The sequence below is a fragment of the Dasypus novemcinctus genome, chromosome 18 (genome assembly GCF_030445035.2).
Source record: "Dasypus novemcinctus isolate mDasNov1 chromosome 18, mDasNov1.1.hap2, whole genome shotgun sequence".
Lineage (NCBI taxonomy): Eukaryota > Metazoa > Chordata > Mammalia > Cingulata > Dasypodidae > Dasypus > Dasypus novemcinctus.
The window spans coordinates 58,583,592-58,602,968 of record NC_080690.1 but is presented as its reverse complement, the minus strand read 5'-3'; the positions used below and the strand labels follow the sequence as shown (position 1 = coordinate 58,602,968).

Sequence of the window (19,377 nt, the reverse complement as noted above, 5' to 3'; positions counted from 1 at the left end):
ACGCCTGGAAAGTTTAGCTACCTGGGCACAAGTCCGGACGGGTCCGGAAGGCGCGGGTCCCGGCACCACCGCCCCCCACAGCCCGTGCCTACACCCGGCCGGCCGGCCGTATGCCCACCCGCGCTGACCCTCGGAGTCCGAGCGGCCACCGATTCCCCTCCACTCCTGGCGCGAAGCCGCACTCGCACCCGCAGCCACATACCTCGGCGTCCTGGCTGCCAGCCCCGAGGGCCCCACGACCACGGCGACTCGCCCCGCGCCGCTCGCGGGAGACTCCGCCAGCCCCGGTGGCCCGAGTGACTTCCAGGCTGCCCACTTCCAAGCCGCTTTGCGCGAGGCCTCCTGGGAACTGTAGTTTCGCCTTAGGTGGCGGCGAACTGCAAGAATCCTGGCCGCAGATGCTGCCGGGAGCCGTGGGCGCACCGCCGCACTGCCTTCTGGGAGAAGTAGTCCACCTGTAGCCTCCGTTGCCTCTCCAGATCCCACAGCACTTCCGCAGCCCCGAAGGGCGTGAGGGATGAAGGCGTGTCTTCTGCAGGCGCCAACCCGGGAGCCGCACTCCTTACCCCACTGAGGAGGTTTCTCCTTCTTTCTCTTAGTCCCGTTCACCTTGTTCCTCTTCACAAGGCGTGAGGCATTGACCCCGAAGGTGCGTGCCTCGGAAGTGGCGGGGGAAGCCGAGCAGATTGCTGAACCCCACGGAAGGAAAGCGACAGCGGAGAGTTGCGCGCTCGCGCACGCGCGCTTGCGGGCCAACGCTGTCCCAAATAACCGCGGGTCCCACGGTGAGGACTTTTTTCTTTGGAATACCCGTGCGCTTGCGCGGTATTCCATGCTGGGATTTTTTTCTGCCGCGCCCGCCTTTGCGCGCTCCAGTGCACATGCGCACTCACTCGCTTCGCCTCGGTCAGTCTGTGGGACAAGGGGTTAGGGCTAACCGTTCTGGCTAGCGAAGCCTCCCGCAGTATCCCTAAGGTCGCTCCCCAGGCGCTCATTCTAGGTGTGGGCTTCCACATAGGAGCTCCTAGGTGCCACCACACACTGCGTCGTCGCCCCCTGTCGGGAGTCCTGTTGTCGCAGGTAACAGGCTTGACCCACGCCTCAAAGAGACGGGCCTGCTCTCGGTCCGACCCGCGCGGGGAGTCTGGACTCGCGTGTGTAGGTACCAGGGTCAGGTCGCCTCTCCCCGCGTTCGCGGCTTCAGAGCTCTGCCCTCCACGGGCGCTTCAGGACCACTACCTAAGAGGCTGCCCTGAAAACCCCGTTATCTTCCATTCGTTCTTTAATCACATATTTTGATGGTAACTAGTATTTGTTGAGTACCTCCAGCCTGGGAAAGTTTGTCCACATTTAGTCCATCTGCTGACATATCCATGATCCGACCCTTTAAAAAAAATGCATTTTGTCACTCACCGAGGAAATTGGCTGTTAATTGTAAGATCCCCTGGTCAAGAAGCCCCAGTTGATAACTCTTCCCACCTCATCCTTCCAGTAAGACTTGAAGCATGGAGAGGGCAGAGGATCATTCATTTGCTTATTCATTCAACAAAAGTGTGTTAAGCACTGACTCGATACCAGTTTGGGTGATGATGGGAACACAGGAGAAATAATACAGACTAGAGTCCTACTCTCAGGGAGCTAGCTCTCAGGTCATTGGGGGTATCAGGCCACCACCAGAAGGTGACAAGCTAAAGCAGTACAGTCCAATAGAAATACAATGCAGGCCATATACACAATTTTCAAAAGAAGAAACAGTTGATGATAATTTTAACCCAATATATCCTTTTTTAAAGATTTATTTTATTTCTCTACCCTTCCCCCCTCATCTGCTCTCTTTGTCCATTTGCAGTGTGTTCTTGGGCATTTGCTTGCATTATCAGGCAGCACCAGGAAACTGAGTCTCTTTTTTGTTGTTGCGTCATCTTGCTGTGTCAGCTCTCCTCCGTATATGAGGCGCCACTCTTGGGCTGGCTGTGCTTTTTTCATGCGGGGTGGCTCTCCTTGCTTGGGGCGCCCCTACCCGAGGGCGCCCCTACGCAGCATGGCACTACTTGTGTGTGGCAGCACTGCGTGTGGGCCAGATTACCACACAGGTCAGGAGACCCTGGGGATCGAACCCTCCATATAGTAGGCAGATGTTCTATCAGTTGAGCCACGTCTGCTTCCTCCCAATATATTCATTTTAAGTTACTTAAGTGAAAAAATATATTGCTTCAGTTTTAAAATTTAAGTTAATTAAAATGAAATTTAAAACCCATGAGGTATTAACAAAAATACTCATTTATGGCATGGGTTGCAGTAGTAAAAGGCTGGAAACTGCCCAGGGTCCATTAATGGAAGTTTGGATAAATAAATGATAAATAAATGAAACTTCAGCCTCATAGTGGAATATCATGCTACTGGCAGCTGTTGGAAAATGAGGCAGATTTACATAAATTAATATGAGTTAATATCTAAGAGAGGAAAGAAGTGTAGAATAACGTATATAGTACATTATCATTTGTATATGAAAAAGGGGGAATATTTTTTACATATATGCTTGTGTATGTACAGAACCCCTGTAGAAAGACACACTTGGGTTACCTCTGGGAAGGGGTAACAGAGGGACAGATGTCAGGTGTGAAAGGACAACTTTTTTCATTATATGCCCCTTTGTACATTTTGAATATTTTTACCATGTCCACTTAAAAGTTGTTTAATTAAATTAAGGTTAAGTCATAGAATCAATTTCAGAATTAAATGAAATAATACATGTAAAATACCTAGTTGCCCCTTGACAACCTAATCAGTCCCACATACTGTCAATATTATTCCCAGGCATCTGTTCCACTTAGTAGAAACTGCCCCACCTATTAATGTATGTTTGTCAACCGAGAAAATTGTTCCTTCTGAAAAAGAAAGTTAAGTTGCATTCTAGCTTCAGCCCCCAACTGTAAAGTCATCTATAAGGTCAGAGTAGTGTCCGTAGGCCCAGAGAACAGACTTGGGTCCCTTATCACTAACATCATTCAAAGGACACAGCAAGCCAGAGTTGTCCCTCTGGCTTTACAGTCATTTAACCTCAAAATGTGGAGCACACATCGGCCTTTTTTTCAGGTAGTCAGTTCTCCCTATTATATGCAATCAGAACACTCTATATTTTTCCTTCTTAAAACATCATTAGCATGATTTGTTTTTAAGTTTGAGAAAATTCAAATTTGCAGAAAAGTTCATCCAGAATTTCCCATTTTAATTAATTTTATGACTTCTCTTTGTGCCTGCCTTTCCTTTTGAACTTTTGAATTGTAAGCCAGCTCAATGGAGCAAATACCGTGTTATCCCCTCACACCTGTTACAGAGCACTAGGGAGCATCGGGGCCTGATAGTGTTGTGAAGTGCAGTGCCCTCTAGTGTCAACTCTCTTTATTACAAAGGCAACGCTCCTGGATGCTTGGGTTCTGTCCTCAACACCACATGACACTTTACCTTGAAGTAATAAACTAAGAAGGAAAACATAGTGCCAGTGTCAATGCTCATCACAAACCTGGTTTTTCTCCAAAGTTTTCAGGATATACCATATCTTGGCCCCAAATACCCTCTCCCCTAAGGAGGCCACAGGGCTTGAACACCCCCGTTAGATCATCTTTGGATTATCAAGATGTTAGAGTCAAGACTATTGGGATTCAGACATTAAGGCATCTGGTCCTCATTCAGGACTTGCTTTTAAGGAAAGCTCCTACAATTAGAGGATAGAATTTAGGGACTCCCTCTGACAGTAAATAAGGAAGCCGATCTATGGGATGGGAGAACATGATAAATAAATAAATAAATAAATAGGGGTTTGAAGGTCCTCTTTCTCACTAACCCCCTAGGACTGTGCCACCAAACAGTCCCAACTGCTTATATTTTGTAGGCTGGTCAAGAGAGTTGGACCCAGTGAACATACTTGGAGCAATGGAAATGATGGTGGTGGCAGCAAAACAGATACAAATGATTACTCTCTCAGAAGCTCTGAGGTTCAGGAAGGAGTCTGTGGGGAAAATCTGAACTGTGGGAACTGACCTATAGAACCATTCATTGATGTGCAGGATCTGAAGCAGGTCACACTAGCTTGTGAAAGGTGGTGCAAATGAGCAGCAAGTGGCAGATTGAAAGGGAACAAAATGGAAAAAGATACCTGAGAAGGGCAGCATTCAGACTGGGAGAAAGTAGAAAGAGGCAGAGGGGATGCTGGTGTCTGACATCCTGTCCCCAATTCCCATTCTGAGTGGGTTTGTGGGTCAGAGAGATTCCTTAGCATCAGCTGGCAGAACCTCTTCCTCCTCTAAAATGGTAAAAAGAATCCTGAACTATGGATTTTGTCTTAGTCTTGAATCTGCCTGTGTAACCTTTTTATCTCTGAGTTCATGTTCCCCATATGTACGAAGGAAATGATGATACCTTCCTTTCAGGATTGTTTCAAGAACTAATACAAGAATTGACGTGAAAGCTGTGTGTGTGTGTGTGTGTGTGTGTGTGTGTCTAACCCACTCTACACATGTGAGATCATGATGGTAAGTTTTAACTATTCCCCCCAGATCCAGGACGATATCAGGTCTCTGTGGTAACAGAATGCTTAGGCTTAGCCATACTAGAGAGGGTGCGTTCTGCTGACCTCAATGCAGGAGCCCAGGACAAACTGATCATGGACCCTGTCAGCTCTCTAAGTCAGTGGTTCTCAAACATTATTGTGCAAAAGATCGCTGGAAAGCTTGTTTAAACTTAGATTGCTGGGCCCCACCCTCAGAGTTTCCTATTCAGTAAATGTGGGGGGTGGGGCCCAATAATTTGCACTTCTAACAAGTTCCCAAGTGATGCTGCTGCTGATCTGGGGATCACATTTTGGGAACCACTGCTCTAAACTGAAAGTTGTCAGTTTTCCTTCGACTGGCAGACAAAGTGATGGCTTCCATTGCCCTCTGCTGGTCAGACTATAAATTTAGCTGTCATGTTTCCAGACCATCTGAATAGCCTTAAATTAAGTACAAAGTATGGGTTGAAGGAATAGAGTGGTCACCTGTGAATCAGGCAGGCCTAAAAACTGCAATCATAGTTGTTGCATCAGAATATACTTAAAGGACTTTCACATGAATTGTCTTATTTGATCTTTGCAACAATCCTGTGAAGTAGGCATTTTCATTTTACAAACAAGGAAAAGCAACCCCTCTGTCACACTAGTAATGATAGACTCCCTGACAGTGGGGAATTGTTAAAAGTAGGATTTATTCTACAGGTTTGTACTCATGAAGGTCAAAGAGAAGGAAATGGGGAAGAGAGTGATAAACACGTGTTACATGTTAGAGAACTACCTGATTCAGCAAGCCTGGGGAAGCCTGCAAGGCCATATGGCTGAATCCTTTTTCTCCAGCTACGCTAGGTAGGGCTGACTGTGGGTCCTGCATGCCCCTTATCCCTATTTCCCATTTCAGCAGTCGGACTTGAATATCAATAGAATCAGTTAGGGTGCTTGTTACAAGGGAATATTCCTGAGCCCCACCTACATGGTTCTGATTCAGTAGGTGTAGGGCAGGGCCCAGACATCTGCATTTTAAGATGTACCCTTCCCCCAGGACTCCTGGTACAGAAGGTCCAGGGATAACACATTGGAAACAACTAATCCTTATAAAATGCTCTCCTGATATCATCACCATCAGCAAAAAACTATTATTTGCCTGTGAGAGCATTCCTTTGTAGCCTTTCTGTAGGTTTCTCTGCTTCCCTCGCCCATAATTCCTGCTGGGTTATGATAGAAAATGCTAAAATTCAATTCCCAATTCCTTTATTTACCTTCTCTGATCCTCAGTTTTTTTCATCTATAACGGGATAAAATCAACTTTGCTGTGCTGTAGTAAGGAATAAATGAGATGAGTTATGTTTCGTGCATTGTTCCTGACATTCAGATGATGTTCACTAAACATGAGTGTGTAGATCTTGCCTTCTGATCCTACCTCCTCATAAAGTAGTAGTGGCGGAGTGGATGTGTCTCAAGTGGTTGAGCACCTGCTTTCTACACGGGAGGTCCCACGTTCATTTCCCAGTGCTTCCTAAAGGAAATGGAAACAAACAAGCAAAATAAACATCAGAGCCAATTCAGGGGAGCCAATGTGGTTCAGTGTTTGAGTGCCAGCTTCCTACATTTGAGGTTCGAGGTTCAATCCCCAGCCTCTGGTACCTGAAAAAAAGAAAAAAAAAAAAGTAGTAATGGCTAAGATGGCCTCTTTTGGATCCACACAGGTTTTTAAGCAACTGGTCCTGAAGAGGACCAGGGACAAATCAAGGTGATGTCTTCCTCCAGACTCGTTCCCCTGTGGAAGGATTTTAAAAACATTGTAAATGACTTCATACATAAAAGCAAGGTAATGTATATATGGGGTGTAAACATATGTTGGCCTCTGTCTTATGAGCTCCTCAAAGTAGCCATAGAGTTTTCATGGAAGCAGGAAGCAACTAGGGTAGACCAAAAACAACAACAACAAAAAACAATTATAACCTTAGTAGGAAGTGGTCCATCAATTTCCAAGTGAGTCTAGGGGCTTCTTGTAAGGACGTTTTGATAGAAAGGGATGGATACTTTGGAGCCTTGTGAGAGCAACCAACCCTCTGGAAAGTGAGATTTCCTAAAAGAGAATTGAGAAGGCACCAGGGGAACATTTGCCAACCTCAATTTTGCTATGGCTCGCTCTCTATAAAAAAATGACAAGTGCGTGTTTTGTAGCACATTGCCTGAGCCGGCGGGGGCGAGTCCAGGGACCTGTGGGAAGAAGCAGGGTGGGGCAGGAGTCGAGAGAAGAATGGAGGCAAGACAGGGTTCTGATCAAGCCTCGTTTATTGGGGGTAGAACATGGGGATATATAGTGAGGGAAGGGAACGTGTCTATAGGTGATAGGCTGGTCTTGTGGGTGGCAGACGTCCAAGGAGGGGATTGGCTGACAGTTCGCGTCGGGTCTGCGGAGTTTTGTGCCTTGTGCGTGCATATTGCTGTGGTCACCAGAGTTGTGGCGGGAAAAGGAGAACAAAGAAACAAAGAGGAAGAAGAATAAGGAAATGACAGGGCAGATTTGTGAACTCCGCCATGTTGTGAAATCTGCCATGTTGTGGAAGGCTGTAATAGGTCTCACAGCGGATGGCTCCCCACAGCACATGCTCTGTCACTGTGGGATAATTTATATATGTGCTATTCCTCTGTCAAATTTAAAGGCCTGGTAGGGTGTCCGAGAGTCTTATTTAGTACAGTTTTATGCTTTAATAACTTAAAGCTGCACTTGACTTTTTTAGACACCCTGTTACATTACTTGTACTTGATCCAGTAATTTGTTAAATGCTGTGTCTTTTATAATATATGTGCCTTTTAGACACAGAGGAGAATGTTAGAGGATAGATATCACTAACTTTATGTTGGGAAGAACATTGGTTTTTCCATGTGCTGACTATAAGATTTTCCCAGATAGGCCCTATAGGAGTTTGATTGTCTCACATAATGGGGCTTTTGTTACATGTTTATGAAGTGTAGCTGTCACACAGGTGGTAAGTTGTGCACATGTGGATGTGACAGGAGTGGTCCTTGGGGTGTGAGGCATGACTTTGGGAACTGTTTCACTTGTGATTTGCATGAGAATATATTTAGTGCATGTGTGTCCTGGCCTCTTAGTTCATGCCATGCCTCTCCACAGCAACCTTCAGAGGACCTAAAGAATGAAGTAGTTGTGCTGAGTGACCAGTCCCAGATACTGTTCAAAGAGTCTCGTCATCCTCAAAATATGCCACTTATCTGTCATTACTTCAGTGATGCCAACTTCTTTGCCTCCCTCTCTTGGATGGCATCAAGCACAAAAGAAATACAGGTAAAACTACCTAGGCTTTCTTCCCCCTGTTAGCCCATTCTACAGGCTCTATGCCCTGGATTGACAAAGGAAATGTCCCTTGAATTCATATCCTTAAATGAAAATCATCTAGATCCAGGTTTCCCCTCTCACCCTTTCTCCAATTAGAGTCTCCATGTTGATTAGAATTTATGGTTCTCCTAAAGTTGGCCAATGTTAGGGAATGGATCCTGGTCTTTCTGCTTCTACAGTATGTATAACTCCTATCACTAGGGTGTAAAATCTCTGTAGAGTCTTCCAATTCCTCCTTAGCACAAGAAGAGGGAAAGGCACCTGAATATTCTGCCCTCTCCTCTTCTACTATCTTTTCTAGGCAGTTTCCATCTTATTCTCTTTTAGGCTGTAGTATGGATGAAGAGCAAAACTGAGGACATGGTTGAGAAAAGAACATTCTCCATGGTTGAACGATTGCCCCCCATCCAATCCATGGTCCACACAGGTTCCTTTCACATCCTGGTGGCCTACTGTGGTGACCTGATCCTGCGGCTCTTTGGGGACCACTTTCGGGCATTCAAACCCCTGAGTATAGTACCCTGCCGCTTCAATATCATCTGCCTCTGCTATGACCCACAAATGAAGATGCTTTTGTCAGGCATCCTGGGAGCAGTGGTTTCCTGGGTCATTGAGCGAAGTGGTAAGGGCCTCCAAATAGCCCACATGGTTCCTATGCCTGGTGATGAGCTTGTCCAGGACATCGTGGTAAATGGCTCCAATGACTTCCTCCTAGCCCTATGTGAGACTGTGGTGAGGGCTCTTGAGCGCCAGGGCAAGGGCCAACTAGGAGAGGTGAAGAGGTTCATTTCTACCAGCAGTGGCTCCTCCATCACTTGCTGCTTCACCTGTTTAGATCTGGACCTTCTCTATGCTGGAAACAAGACTGGGGAAATCCAAGCCTGGAGCCTTAGTCAGGGCCAATTCCTTCACAGTTTCAAGGCCCATATCTCATCAGTGGTATGCATCCGCAGTCGACCAGAGGCCCATACCCTACTAACAGCTGGCAGTGATGGCTTAATCAAAGAGTGGAATCTTACTTCAGGGAGCCTGCTGCGGCGGCTAGAACTTGGTGAGGAACTGAATCGACTCCAGTTTATTGATAACATTACTTTCTTCTGCCAAACTACCCATGGTTTTTCCTTGCGCCGTCTGCCCTGCTTCTATAGCCTCTTCAATGTCTGTGGTTCTACTCCCCAGCAAGTGCGTCGGGTCCGCTGTGGAGATAACTGGTTCCGGATCCTCTGCGCCACTGAGGATGGCTTGTTGCACTTTGTATCCCCACTCACGGGAGATCTCCTGCTTGTCACCTGGCCTTTTTCAATCCTGGACCGTGCTGTAGATTGGGCCTATGACCCAGATAAAGAGGAACTCTTTGTGGCAACAGGCAGCTCAGATGTGCTGGTATTTGACACAACCCGTTGTCCTTGCCCAGCCAAGTATCTCTTATGTACATCACCAGATTCTCAGGACATGGTACAATGCCTGGCTTATGGGCATTTCCATCTGGGTCGGGGTCTTGAAGGACTGATGTTCTCTGGGCACCAGAGTGGTGTGATAAGAGTACTTTCCCAGCACAACTGTGCCCGAATAGAGAAATTCATGCACTTTGGGGCAGTATTGGCCCTCTCTACACTGTCAGAAGGGTTTTATGGTAGCAGAGAAAGCTCTTTGCTCTGTTCTTATGGTATGGATGACTATGTACACCTATCAGAGGTTGTGTTTGAGGGGATCAGAGTACAACTACGGACACTTGCCAGCATTCTTAGCAGCTGTCACCTAAAACATTTGATACTTTTGCCCAAGTCTGTGGGTGCCATCACGGAAACCAACTGCCTGCGTCTCTGGAAGTTCCGTGACTTTTTGTCCTTTGAATCACCACAAAGCTCAATATTCATGGAGACATTGCCTTTGCACCAGTGTGCCATCACATCCTTTGATGTCTGCTTGTCTCTGAGTCTGTTTGTCACAGGTGCTATTGATGGCTCTGTCCGGATCTGGGACTTCCATGGTAGACTCATAGCCATGCTGGATTCATCATTGCATTTTGGCCCACTTTGCTTTGCAAATGACAGGGGTGACCTGCTTGTGACTTTCAACCAGAGTCTTTATCTGGTGTCCTGTTTAAAACTGCTTCCCCCATCCATGCTGGTTCGCCTTTCCCTTATGAGCATACCAGATGAAGAGCTAGAAGCCCCTAAGCCTTTCACACCAACCTTCTTCTTCTCCTTTGAAACCATGTTTGTGCCCAAGTATATCTACATTGGACATGGACAACAGGAATTAGTAGGTTTGGAGAGCCTTGTCAATAGGCGGGCTATTGCCTTTGACCATACAGTGCCACATGTCATAGAAGAAGAGGATGAAGGGGGCCCAGTATTGCTGTCTATTCCCAAACATGATTCCTTGCAAGAATTGCCACCTGCTTGGATGCAGATGAGCGAGCAAGTTCCCCATTCCCATTATATAGTTCCTCCTCAACTACAGCTGAGAGGTTGGAATGGACTTAACCCCTATCAGATACTGCGATATTACTTTGGTCATGGGCGGAAATGGCTCTTTGCACCTGATGGCTACATCCCCAACTCAGTGATTCGTGCCCGTCTTTGGCCAGAAGGCAGCCCAATATACCTACAGTGCAGCCTGCACCCACCCCAGCGGGAATTGGAATGGGACAGAACTCAACAATTCTTCTTCTGGCATGGTAGGATGAGAGCTATAAGTGATATAGAAAAACAGCCACAGGAGAAAGAAGATGAAGACTTCATAGAAAAGAGAATATCCAAGGATATGACCTACACTGTCTTTACGGACTCAGTAAACCGTAGTTGGCTGGGAAGAAAGATGAGTGAAATAACAATTAATAGTCTGATTGAGACAATACTCAATATTATGATCCATGCTTCCTCATTGAAGTTCCAATACTGTGTCGGTGCATTAGGACAAATCTTTGCCTCTCACCAGGTGTCTCCAGCCCTGCGTTCTGAGACAGCCCATCGTCTGCTGGATGAAACAGTCAATTCTAATCCTCAGATCCGAGAGCTAGCCTGGGAAGGACTAAAGCGTCTAGGAATAATCACTCATCTCTTTGCCATGCCTCTGGCCCGAGGATTAATGGACAAGGACCAAAGGGTGAGGAGTAAGGCCCTGAGCCTCATGGCTGACACTGGAATCCACTGTAAGACCTCTCTTTTACTCTTGCTCCAGAACCGAGAAACTTTTCGGGAGATGCAGTAAGTTGTTTGTGCCTTCCTTGATTCTTTACTAGCTTCTAATGTTCTTTTCCCCTTCCCCTATCTTTCCTTTTACCTTCCCTTGCTATCCCTTCATCCCTGCTCATTTTCTCCTTTCTTCTCTTCATAACCTTTTTTCAATTCTTAGATTATTCTGGCAATCCTCTAACGGCTCACTCCTTCCTCCATTTCCTCGTCTATTCCAGTCTTCTTCAAGATCCTCCTTTAATCCCTTTCTCCTATTCCTATAGCCCCATACAGATCACTCCATTCCTTACCATCTTGACTTTCTTCTTTTTTTTGACCATCTTTTACCTTTACATATGCTATCTCTTCTGGCTACTTTGCCAAACCACTTGCCTGTTCCACAGCATTTCTTTCTTTTTCATTCTTCCTCTTGTCCTTGATTCAGCATGGTCCTTCCTCTCCTTTGATTTTCATAGGCAAGAAATGATTGGGGAGGAACCACTGGACCATCTCCTGGGGATGCGGGCAACAGATCTCCAAATCCTTCATAGTCAAGTGGAGCAGCGACTCAATGAAAACCTGACCTTGTCACAGGAAGATGAAAAGCCTGCTTTTTCTTTAGATATCTCAAAGGCTTCTGAACTTAAGTCCCTTGCCATGCAGTCTGCCACAATTCATGAAGAACCTCAAGCGACCACCAAGCCCAGCAAAAGCCAAAGACGGGGCCGAGCAGGGGGCAAAAGGCCTAGTATGTATGGGGTAATTTGGTCGATGCCTCAGGGCCCCCAAGACGCAGGGTAGCTAGGGCTAGGGAGGGTCAAAGATACTAGATGGAAACAGAGATAAATAGAAAGATCTCACAGAAAGGAACCCTCTTAGAAAGGATACAGGGAGGCCCAGGGAGATTCTAATACCTATCTTTCTAGGATCTGGGAGAGCTGGGAATAAAGCAAGGGGGAATATCTTCTCTCTTTTTTAAAGGCCTCAGTACCCTCTGTTGCTACTTTTTTTTTTCTTCTGCAGTTCCTCTTAGTTCACATCAGATATTTGCAGATATTGGGAAGGGTTTCATTTACACCTCCCTGTATTCCTTACCTTCATCTCCTGATTTTCCCTGCAGCCCGAAAATTGTTGCGGGGTCTCAAGAAGACAAAAGAGGTAGACTCTAAACAGATTAGCACAGAGCCAGGTACCTTAGAGGATGAAAGTGATCATAGTGAAGCTGCACCAATTGAGGTGGAGGATACAGCCATCCACCCTGGAGCATCTCCAACCCCCAGTTTACTAAAGACTTTAAAAGATGCTGTACCACCTCCAGAGAAAGATGTCGCAAGAGATCATGTTGCACTGACCCTGAAAATGCTGAGGAAAATACGTGACAAAAGAGGCAAGAAAATAAAAAGGCACAAAAAAAAGAGAAAAGAATCTGAAGTTATAATTGAAGAACCTCAAACAACTGTGAAGGAAAATAAAATTGTGAAGAAAGATAGGATCAGTGGGCGGGGTGCCTCTGGACTACCTGGTCACAAGCTTACCACAGGAGATGGTTCCTCATGGCGGGATGATCTGTGTCATCTTATGGCCCTGAGGATATCAGGTTCCCAAACAGAAATGTCAGAAGCTCTAAGCACTGAGATAATAACTATGGCTCAGGCGATGCTGGCAGATCGGCACCCTAGCTGGGAACTCTTCCAGGAGATCTGCCCTCTGTTGAAGAAGCAAAGTCAGGTTCTGTTTGAGGACCTTGACTGGGATATAGCCTGGCCAGAGGAAAAACCATTTTTTCATGAAGAAACAGTTAGAGAGGACATGGTGATTAGAGGCAAGGAAGAAGCTATATCAATGGAGCAAAAGCTAGTGCAAGAGGAAGCAAGATACGTACGAGACTTGGAGGAAACCCAGATCATTCCAGAAAAAGACAAGAAAAAGAAAGTTATTTTCTTAGAACCAGGTGAGTTGATGAAAGGAAGACAAATATCAAAGAAAAAAGAAAAGAAATTCCCTAAAAAGTCACCTATGCCAGAAAGGAAAGCAGCAGAGCAGGAAAAAAAAGTGCATAAGGAAAAGGTGGAAATGACTAAAGAAGAGAGGGATGTGAGTAAGGAAGTGAGCAAAATGCCAGAACTAGAGAGGGAAGTAGTTGAGGAAATAGAAAGACCAGTAAAGGAAGAGAGGAGGCTGTCTTGGCAGGAGTGGAAGAAGTCCTGGGATCAGTGGAAACAGGACGGAGATGTGTCAGAGATATCCTGGGAGGAATGGAAGCAAGCTCAGGACAGTTGGCATTATAAGGAAGAGGAGAAGCCATATGAGGTAAAAGACAAGCTTTTCCTAGATGAGGAAAAGCTGGATAGGGACAAACGGAAACTGAAACAGGATCAGTGGGAACAAACATTTGAAGAAATTTTGTCAGCCAGGGCCAAAGAGCAGTTGCCTAAGGATGAGGAAGAATTGGTCTCAGAAGAAGGGGAATTGTCTGAGTCCAAAGAAGAAGACCTGGTCACAGAAGAGCAGAGACAGATAAACGAAGAAAAGAAAACAGCCCAGGTGGAGAAGAAACGAGCCCGAGCTGAAAGAAAACATGCCCAAGAAGAGGGGAAACTGGCACTAGAGATAGGAAAACTGGCCCAAGAAGAGAGAAAACTGGCCCGAGAAGAAAGAAAACTGGCCCAAGAATATGGGAAAATGGCCCAGGGAGAGGGGCAAATGGCCCAAGCAGAGAGAAAGCTTGCACAGAAAGAGGGAAAACTGGCCAAAAGAGAGGAGAATGTAAGCCAGGAAGTAAGGCAATTCGCCCAGACACAGAGGAAACTGGCCAAGAAATTGGAGAAACTGGCCAGAGAAGGAGAGCAACTAGCAAAGAAAAGGGGGAAGTTGGCTGAGGTAAAAAAGATACTGGTTCAGAAAGAGGAAAAACTGGCTCAGGAGGAGGAAAATCTAGCATGGTTTGAAAAGGAGCTGGCCCAGCAATTGGAGAAACTGGCTTGGGAAGAGCAGAAACTGTCTTGGAAAGAAGAAGAACTGAGTCAGGAAGAGGAGGAACTGGCACAGGAAATGACTGATCTGGCTCAGGAAGAGAAGAAACTGACCTGGCAAGGGGAGGAACTGGCTAATGAACAGAAAAAACTGATACAGGAAGAAGGACTGCTGATCCAGGAAGAGAAGAAACTGGCCCAGGAAAAGGGAAAAATGCCTGAGGAAGAGGAAAGCCTGGCTCAAAGAAGGGAGCAACTGAATGAGAACAAGGAGAAACTGGCCCAAGAAAGGGCAAAATTTGTCCAGGAAAAGTTGATACTCTTACAGAACAAGAAGGTAATGACCCAGAAGGAGAAGAATCTTGCTCAGAAAAAAGAGAGTCTTGCTCAAACAAAGGAAACCTTGGCTCAGAGGAGAGAAAGCTTCATCCAGAACAAATTAAAACTCAGCCAGTACAGAGAGAAATTGGTCCAAATAAAGAAGAATCTGGAAAACTATAAGGAGAAACTTGTTCAAGTAGAGGAGAAGCTGATAGAGGAAAAGGCAATAGTGACCAAGAAGAAAGAGAAACTGGCTTATGCAGAGAAGAAATTGTCCCAACTAGAGGAAAGTCTGAATCAGAAACAGGAGAAACTGGCCCATGAAAAAATGGAGCTAGCTGTGGAAAAGAGGGTAATAGTCCAAGAGCAGAAACTGCTCAAAGAAGAGTGGGACATTGCTAAGGAACAAATGGCATTGTGTATGGAAATGAAGAAACTGGCCAAGGAGAAGAATATGCTGGCTAGGGTAAAGGAAACTCTCTCCAAGGGAGAGACTCAGGAAACCTCAAGAGAGAGACAATTAACTGAAGATGAAATAGAAATAATTAGGAAGAAATTGTCCCTAGATGAGAAGATATTGACATATGAAGATAGGGTACTGGCCACGGAGGAAAAGGACATTGCCAAAAGAAAATTGGAATTCGCTAGCATTGACAGAGTATATGTCCATGAAGAAAGGAAATTAGCCAAAGCAATAAGGAAATTGGGTGAGAAAAAGGAAGGCATTTTCAAGGAGTCATCAAAAAGGAGCAGAATTTTAAAGATACTTCAAAAACTAGTCAAAGAAGAAAGGAAACTAACTCAGGAAGAAATAGATGTGACCAAGTTAAAGAGAACATTTATTGTTGAGGGGAGTAGGTTGAGCAAGGAACAGGATAAACTTGATAACAGAGAGTGGGATTTTTCTAAGGACCAATCAGAAATGACCAAAGATGAGAGAACACTGGCTTGGAAGCAGAGAAAATTGGCCAAGGAGATGAGAGGATTGATAAAGAAAGAAGGAAAAATAGTTGAGGAAGAAAGCAGATTGGCCAGGGAAGAGCAAGAAATCATGCAGGAAGAAGAACGAATAGCAGCTGAAGAGGAGGGGGTAGTAGAGGAAGAAGAAGAAATCCCATTCCTTAAAGAAAGATGGAGAAAGAGAAAGCAGCTAAAGGGAGATGAGGATTTGCCAAAGGATAAGTTTCTTAGTCTAGTGGATGAGATGGAAAATGAAGAGCGCTATTCTAAAGAAATTGAAAACCTGTTAGAGGAAGTAGAGCAAGAGAGTTTGTCTGAGGAAGAGGAAAGCAAAAGTGAGGAGGAGGAGGAAGAGGAAGAGGAGGAAGAAGAGGAAGAGGAGGAGGAAGAGGTGGAGGAAGAGAAAGAGGTGGTGGAGGAGGATGTGTTCCAGGAAGAAGAAGAAAGCATAAGTGAGGAGGATGTGGAAAGTTTGAGTGAAAAGGAAGAGGAGGAGGTAGAGGAGGAGGAAGAGGAGAAAAGCTTATCTGAAGAAGAGGTGGGCAAGGAAAAAGAGATCTTAAAAACAGAAAAGAAACTGCTTAAGACACAAGAAAGAGGAGAAGCCCAAAGAGGAAGAGAAATATTCTCTTCTATTGGAAAAGCAATCCCTGAGGTCAAAGGCAGGGGCGTAAAACTGGGAATTCTGAAAAGCCCTTCCAAGAAATTGATTTCAATAGCTCCAGGGAGGGAAAAGAAGATACCAGTGCCTGTGTCACAGAAATACATGTCCCGGGGAGAAATGGCTGCCACAGAACTCAAGATGCTCTCAGGAAAAAGGTTGAGGGATAAACGAAGAGAACTACTGGATAACTATAAGCCCATGTCTCTACAAGTTATCGATACAGATTTGGATTCTGAAGAGAAGGACTTAAAGACCCTAGGCATGTCCCAAATATTTGAGCAGACTACGGAAAGTCCGAAACTCCAATACAAGCAACCAATTGGCAGGTGGAAGTGGTTTGTGCAGCAGCATCTGAAGGGACAGACTGAGATTCAGTTACCTGTCCCTCAAACTCTGGCTGAGGAACACTATCCTGGGGTATGCCTCTCAGATGTAGAGTGGATCCACCATGTCCTAGAACAGATGGAAGCAGGAGAACAGCTTTCCAGGGGTAGTTTTCAACGATTGTGTCAGCTCCTCAAAGACCTCACCTCAAAGGGAAACTTAGAATGGATGCATCTGGCCATGCTTCAGGCCATCGTGTACCATCACAGGCAGGCCCTGGAATCACAAGGCACAGGTATTTCAAAACCCAGTAAAGAGTTTATGGGTACAAAACACCTGAAAGTGATCCCTCCTATAAAAGGAAAGGAAAAGGAGAGCTGGCTAAAACCTTTGCCTGTCCCCACACCAAAGTCCCCATTAGATACTAAGAGGATTCCAGACACAAAAGCTATAAATTGGCATCTTTTAGGAGAACCTTACAGAAGTGAGCGGGCACAGCAGATATCCATTTCTCTCAAGGAGATGGAGATGGAACACTTCTATCCTGCAACAAGAGACATTTCCACAGGTGTCCATGCCACTGTGGACAAGCAAACCCTAGCACTGATGTTTCAAAAGGACTTCTGGGCTTTTAAGGGTAAGAGTAGGTTCCCCAAATTGCCCAAGTTGGAGAAGGCAGCACAGGGCATCTCTATTAAAAGGAAGGAAGTGCCTCGATGGGAGACATTCGTAGCACTGTACCACGTTTTGCGGATGTTGCAGCAGCGATATGCAAAAGACCACACTGCTTGGATGGAACAGTTCTACCAGCTCATGGACCTGTACCAACTGAAGTCACCCCGAATCCAGAGGCTACTACAGGAACTGCTACTGAGAGAGGAGCCCAGATCTCAAGAGGTCATCTACAAAGAGTCGTTAAAGGCCATGGACCTGGTACCTGGGGAGCGACTGTTCTACCATCTGTTTTGTGGTGGCTCTCATACTCCTGGAGGGCCTCTCAAGTTCCAGGAAGTGGTGTCCCTCCCAGAACAGAACAATGTGCACACCATCCTTCCCATGGGCATTGCCCAGTATGGTATTTTAGAACTTGCCTGGAAGAGTCTGCCCCAAGCTGATTTTCACCTCACCAAGGAATTGCCCCACATTATTGCTCCTACCCCATAACTTGGAGCTGACTAGAAGTCAGGACTTTTCATTCCCAATTGGAGAAAACCCTTGTCCCAAGAATCTAGACCTTCATTCCTAGCACCCATACAGAGGTAAGGCCAGGCCAAGGTACTTTACCCACCCAGCTCCAGAAACAAGCTTCTTCATATGGAATAAAGAAGAGGTTCTCATTTGAAATATACACTTTGCTGTGTCCCTTTTTTCCAAACTTTGGTTCTCCTGGAAGGTAGCCAGGGAAATGAGATACATTATCCTGTGAATGGGAGCACGTCCCAAAAGCCAGTGATGCTCACCCTGTGGAGGCCTTGAGGTAGAAAAGTCTGTCCTTGTTCTCTTCCTTCCTTCCTTCTCACCAACCTCCCCCTAAAGATTGTGTGTGTGGAAGCACTTGACACAAAAACTATATTTAGCATTAATAAAAGAGATGTTGATGTAGGAGGAAGAGAATGAGTTTTAGAATCAGAAGACCCAGCATTTTCCCCTTTAGTATTTGAGGGCACACAGTAGAGGTTGACTCTATTTCCTGATTATAGCTCTGTATGTTGGTGACTCGAATCTCAAATGGCAGATGTGTTGGGCATTGTGGATACCCTCAGAGTAAAGGGAAAAAATACTACAAGTTCTAGCTAGCATCATCTGCTGACTTTATCACTGGATGGCACTAAGGGATGAGGCCAATTGAGGTTAAAACATAAAGAATAAAGAGAAGCCTATGTCTTTCACTTCCTTTGCTACCACCTGGACATGAGGATTGGGGAAGGTGATGGGATGATAATTTGGAAGACTAGGTATAGGCTCAGATAGGCTCCCAATTTTCTAGACACTTACCCTTCCTTTTATCAATTATTGAGTTCAAGTAAAAGGGGTAATAAAGTAGAGGAAGTAGTCACTGCTCTTAATCTTGTTCCCTTCCTGATCTGTTATCCTCACCATGGAGACTCCAGAACTGTCTCCTTCCAGGTAACCTGAGCCTTCCAACAGCTTCTATAACGTAACAGCTCTATACCATTACCACCCCAACCTCTCCTTTGTTGTTCTACCCCCTCTACTTGGTTTTCTTTTGGGGGGAAGCAGAGATTAGAAGGCATGAGCACATTCTAGACAGTTTTAACCAACTTGGAGCCCAATGGCAATGAAAGCTGTGGCTCTGAAGTTGGGCTTGTGCATCTCAGACCATATGTCAAGTGAAAGCTGTGGCTGTGGGCAGAGAGAATCAAAAAAGTATGATTGGCAATGCAGCAGAAGTAAGGATACCCCAGCTAGATCTGCAGCCTTGACCTGCATCCTTTCTCCTTTTGGGCTGCTGTTTACTTTTCCATGTAAAAAAGGAGGTAATTCACAAATTACAAGTATCAGGCAGGAAAGAGGGGACATCACTACACACTCTACACATATTAAAAGGATAATAAGAGACTACTTTGAACGACTCTATGCCCATCAATTTGACAACAGATGAAACTGACAAATTCTTTGAAAGACTTAGAAAGAGAATAGCAATGCCTGATTCATTCTGTAGGATATCAGTGGTCTGGCGGACTTTGTTGGGTAAGTGGGTTTTAATGGGTTTTCTGGTCAAAACAAAACCCAGTGAATTGTCTAACCATTGTGGTCCTATAGTCAGGAAGTCTATGGATGACTCTTCAGGAGATGTCAGAGCCTGGATACTAGCTGTGACAACCCAGATATCCCATTTTGCCAGAATGGTAGAGAGGAGTAGTATTTTTTTTTCCGGCATTTTTTAATTGGTTTTTTTTTTTTGAAGATACATAGATCGCAAAAAATGTTACATTAAAAAATATATAAGGTTCCCACATACCCCACACCCCCACTCCTCCCACATCAACAACCTCTTTCATCATTGTGGCACATTCATTGCATTT

At 45.4% G+C, this 19,377-nt stretch overlaps 2 protein-coding genes across 10 annotated transcripts in view; one reads left to right on the top strand and one right to left on the bottom strand.

Annotated features, from left to right (window-relative positions):
• SIPA1L3 (signal induced proliferation associated 1 like 3) overlaps positions 1-691 on the bottom strand; it is a 255,782-nt gene extending 255,091 nt beyond the window's left edge. For 6 of the 9 annotated variants that reach the window (XM_058280160.2, XM_071209240.1, XM_071209242.1 and 3 more), the window contains exon 1: positions 203-470. The gene's annotated coding sequence lies outside the window, so the exon portion shown is untranslated. Of the gene's footprint in view, positions 1-202 lie in introns of all 9 variants that reach the window. The other 3 variants (XM_058280161.2, XM_058280162.2, XM_058280157.2) reach the window with 3 other exon arrangements.
• A 19-nt stretch (positions 692-710) lies between these two features.
• On the top strand, positions 711-17,678 carry WDR87 (WD repeat domain 87). The gene is made up of 6 exons (XM_012525265.2): positions 711-785; positions 6,253-6,374; positions 7,689-7,859; positions 8,238-11,122; positions 11,566-11,837; positions 12,210-17,678. Exons 2-6 carry the CDS (start codon positions 6,300-6,302, stop codon positions 17,492-17,494), a joined length of 8,688 nt encoding a protein of 2,895 aa, XP_012380719.2. The 5' UTR covers positions 711-785; positions 6,253-6,299; the 3' UTR covers positions 17,495-17,678.
• Positions 17,679-19,377: the final 1,699 nt, after the last annotated feature.

Bases quoted from the DNA above. Each gene is read 5' to 3' on its own strand.
- WDR87 (XM_012525265.2), top strand. From the start codon at position 6,300: ATGTCTTCCTCCAGACTCGTTCCCCTGTGGAAGGATTTTAAAAACATT. The intron at 6,375-7,688 runs GTAATGTATATA...GCCTCTCCACAG, and splicing joins ACTTCATACATAAAAGCAAG to CAACCTTCAGAGGACCTAAA. The intron at 11,838-12,209 runs GTATGTATGGGG...TTTTCCCTGCAG, and splicing joins AGCAGGGGGCAAAAGGCCTA to CCCGAAAATTGTTGCGGGGT.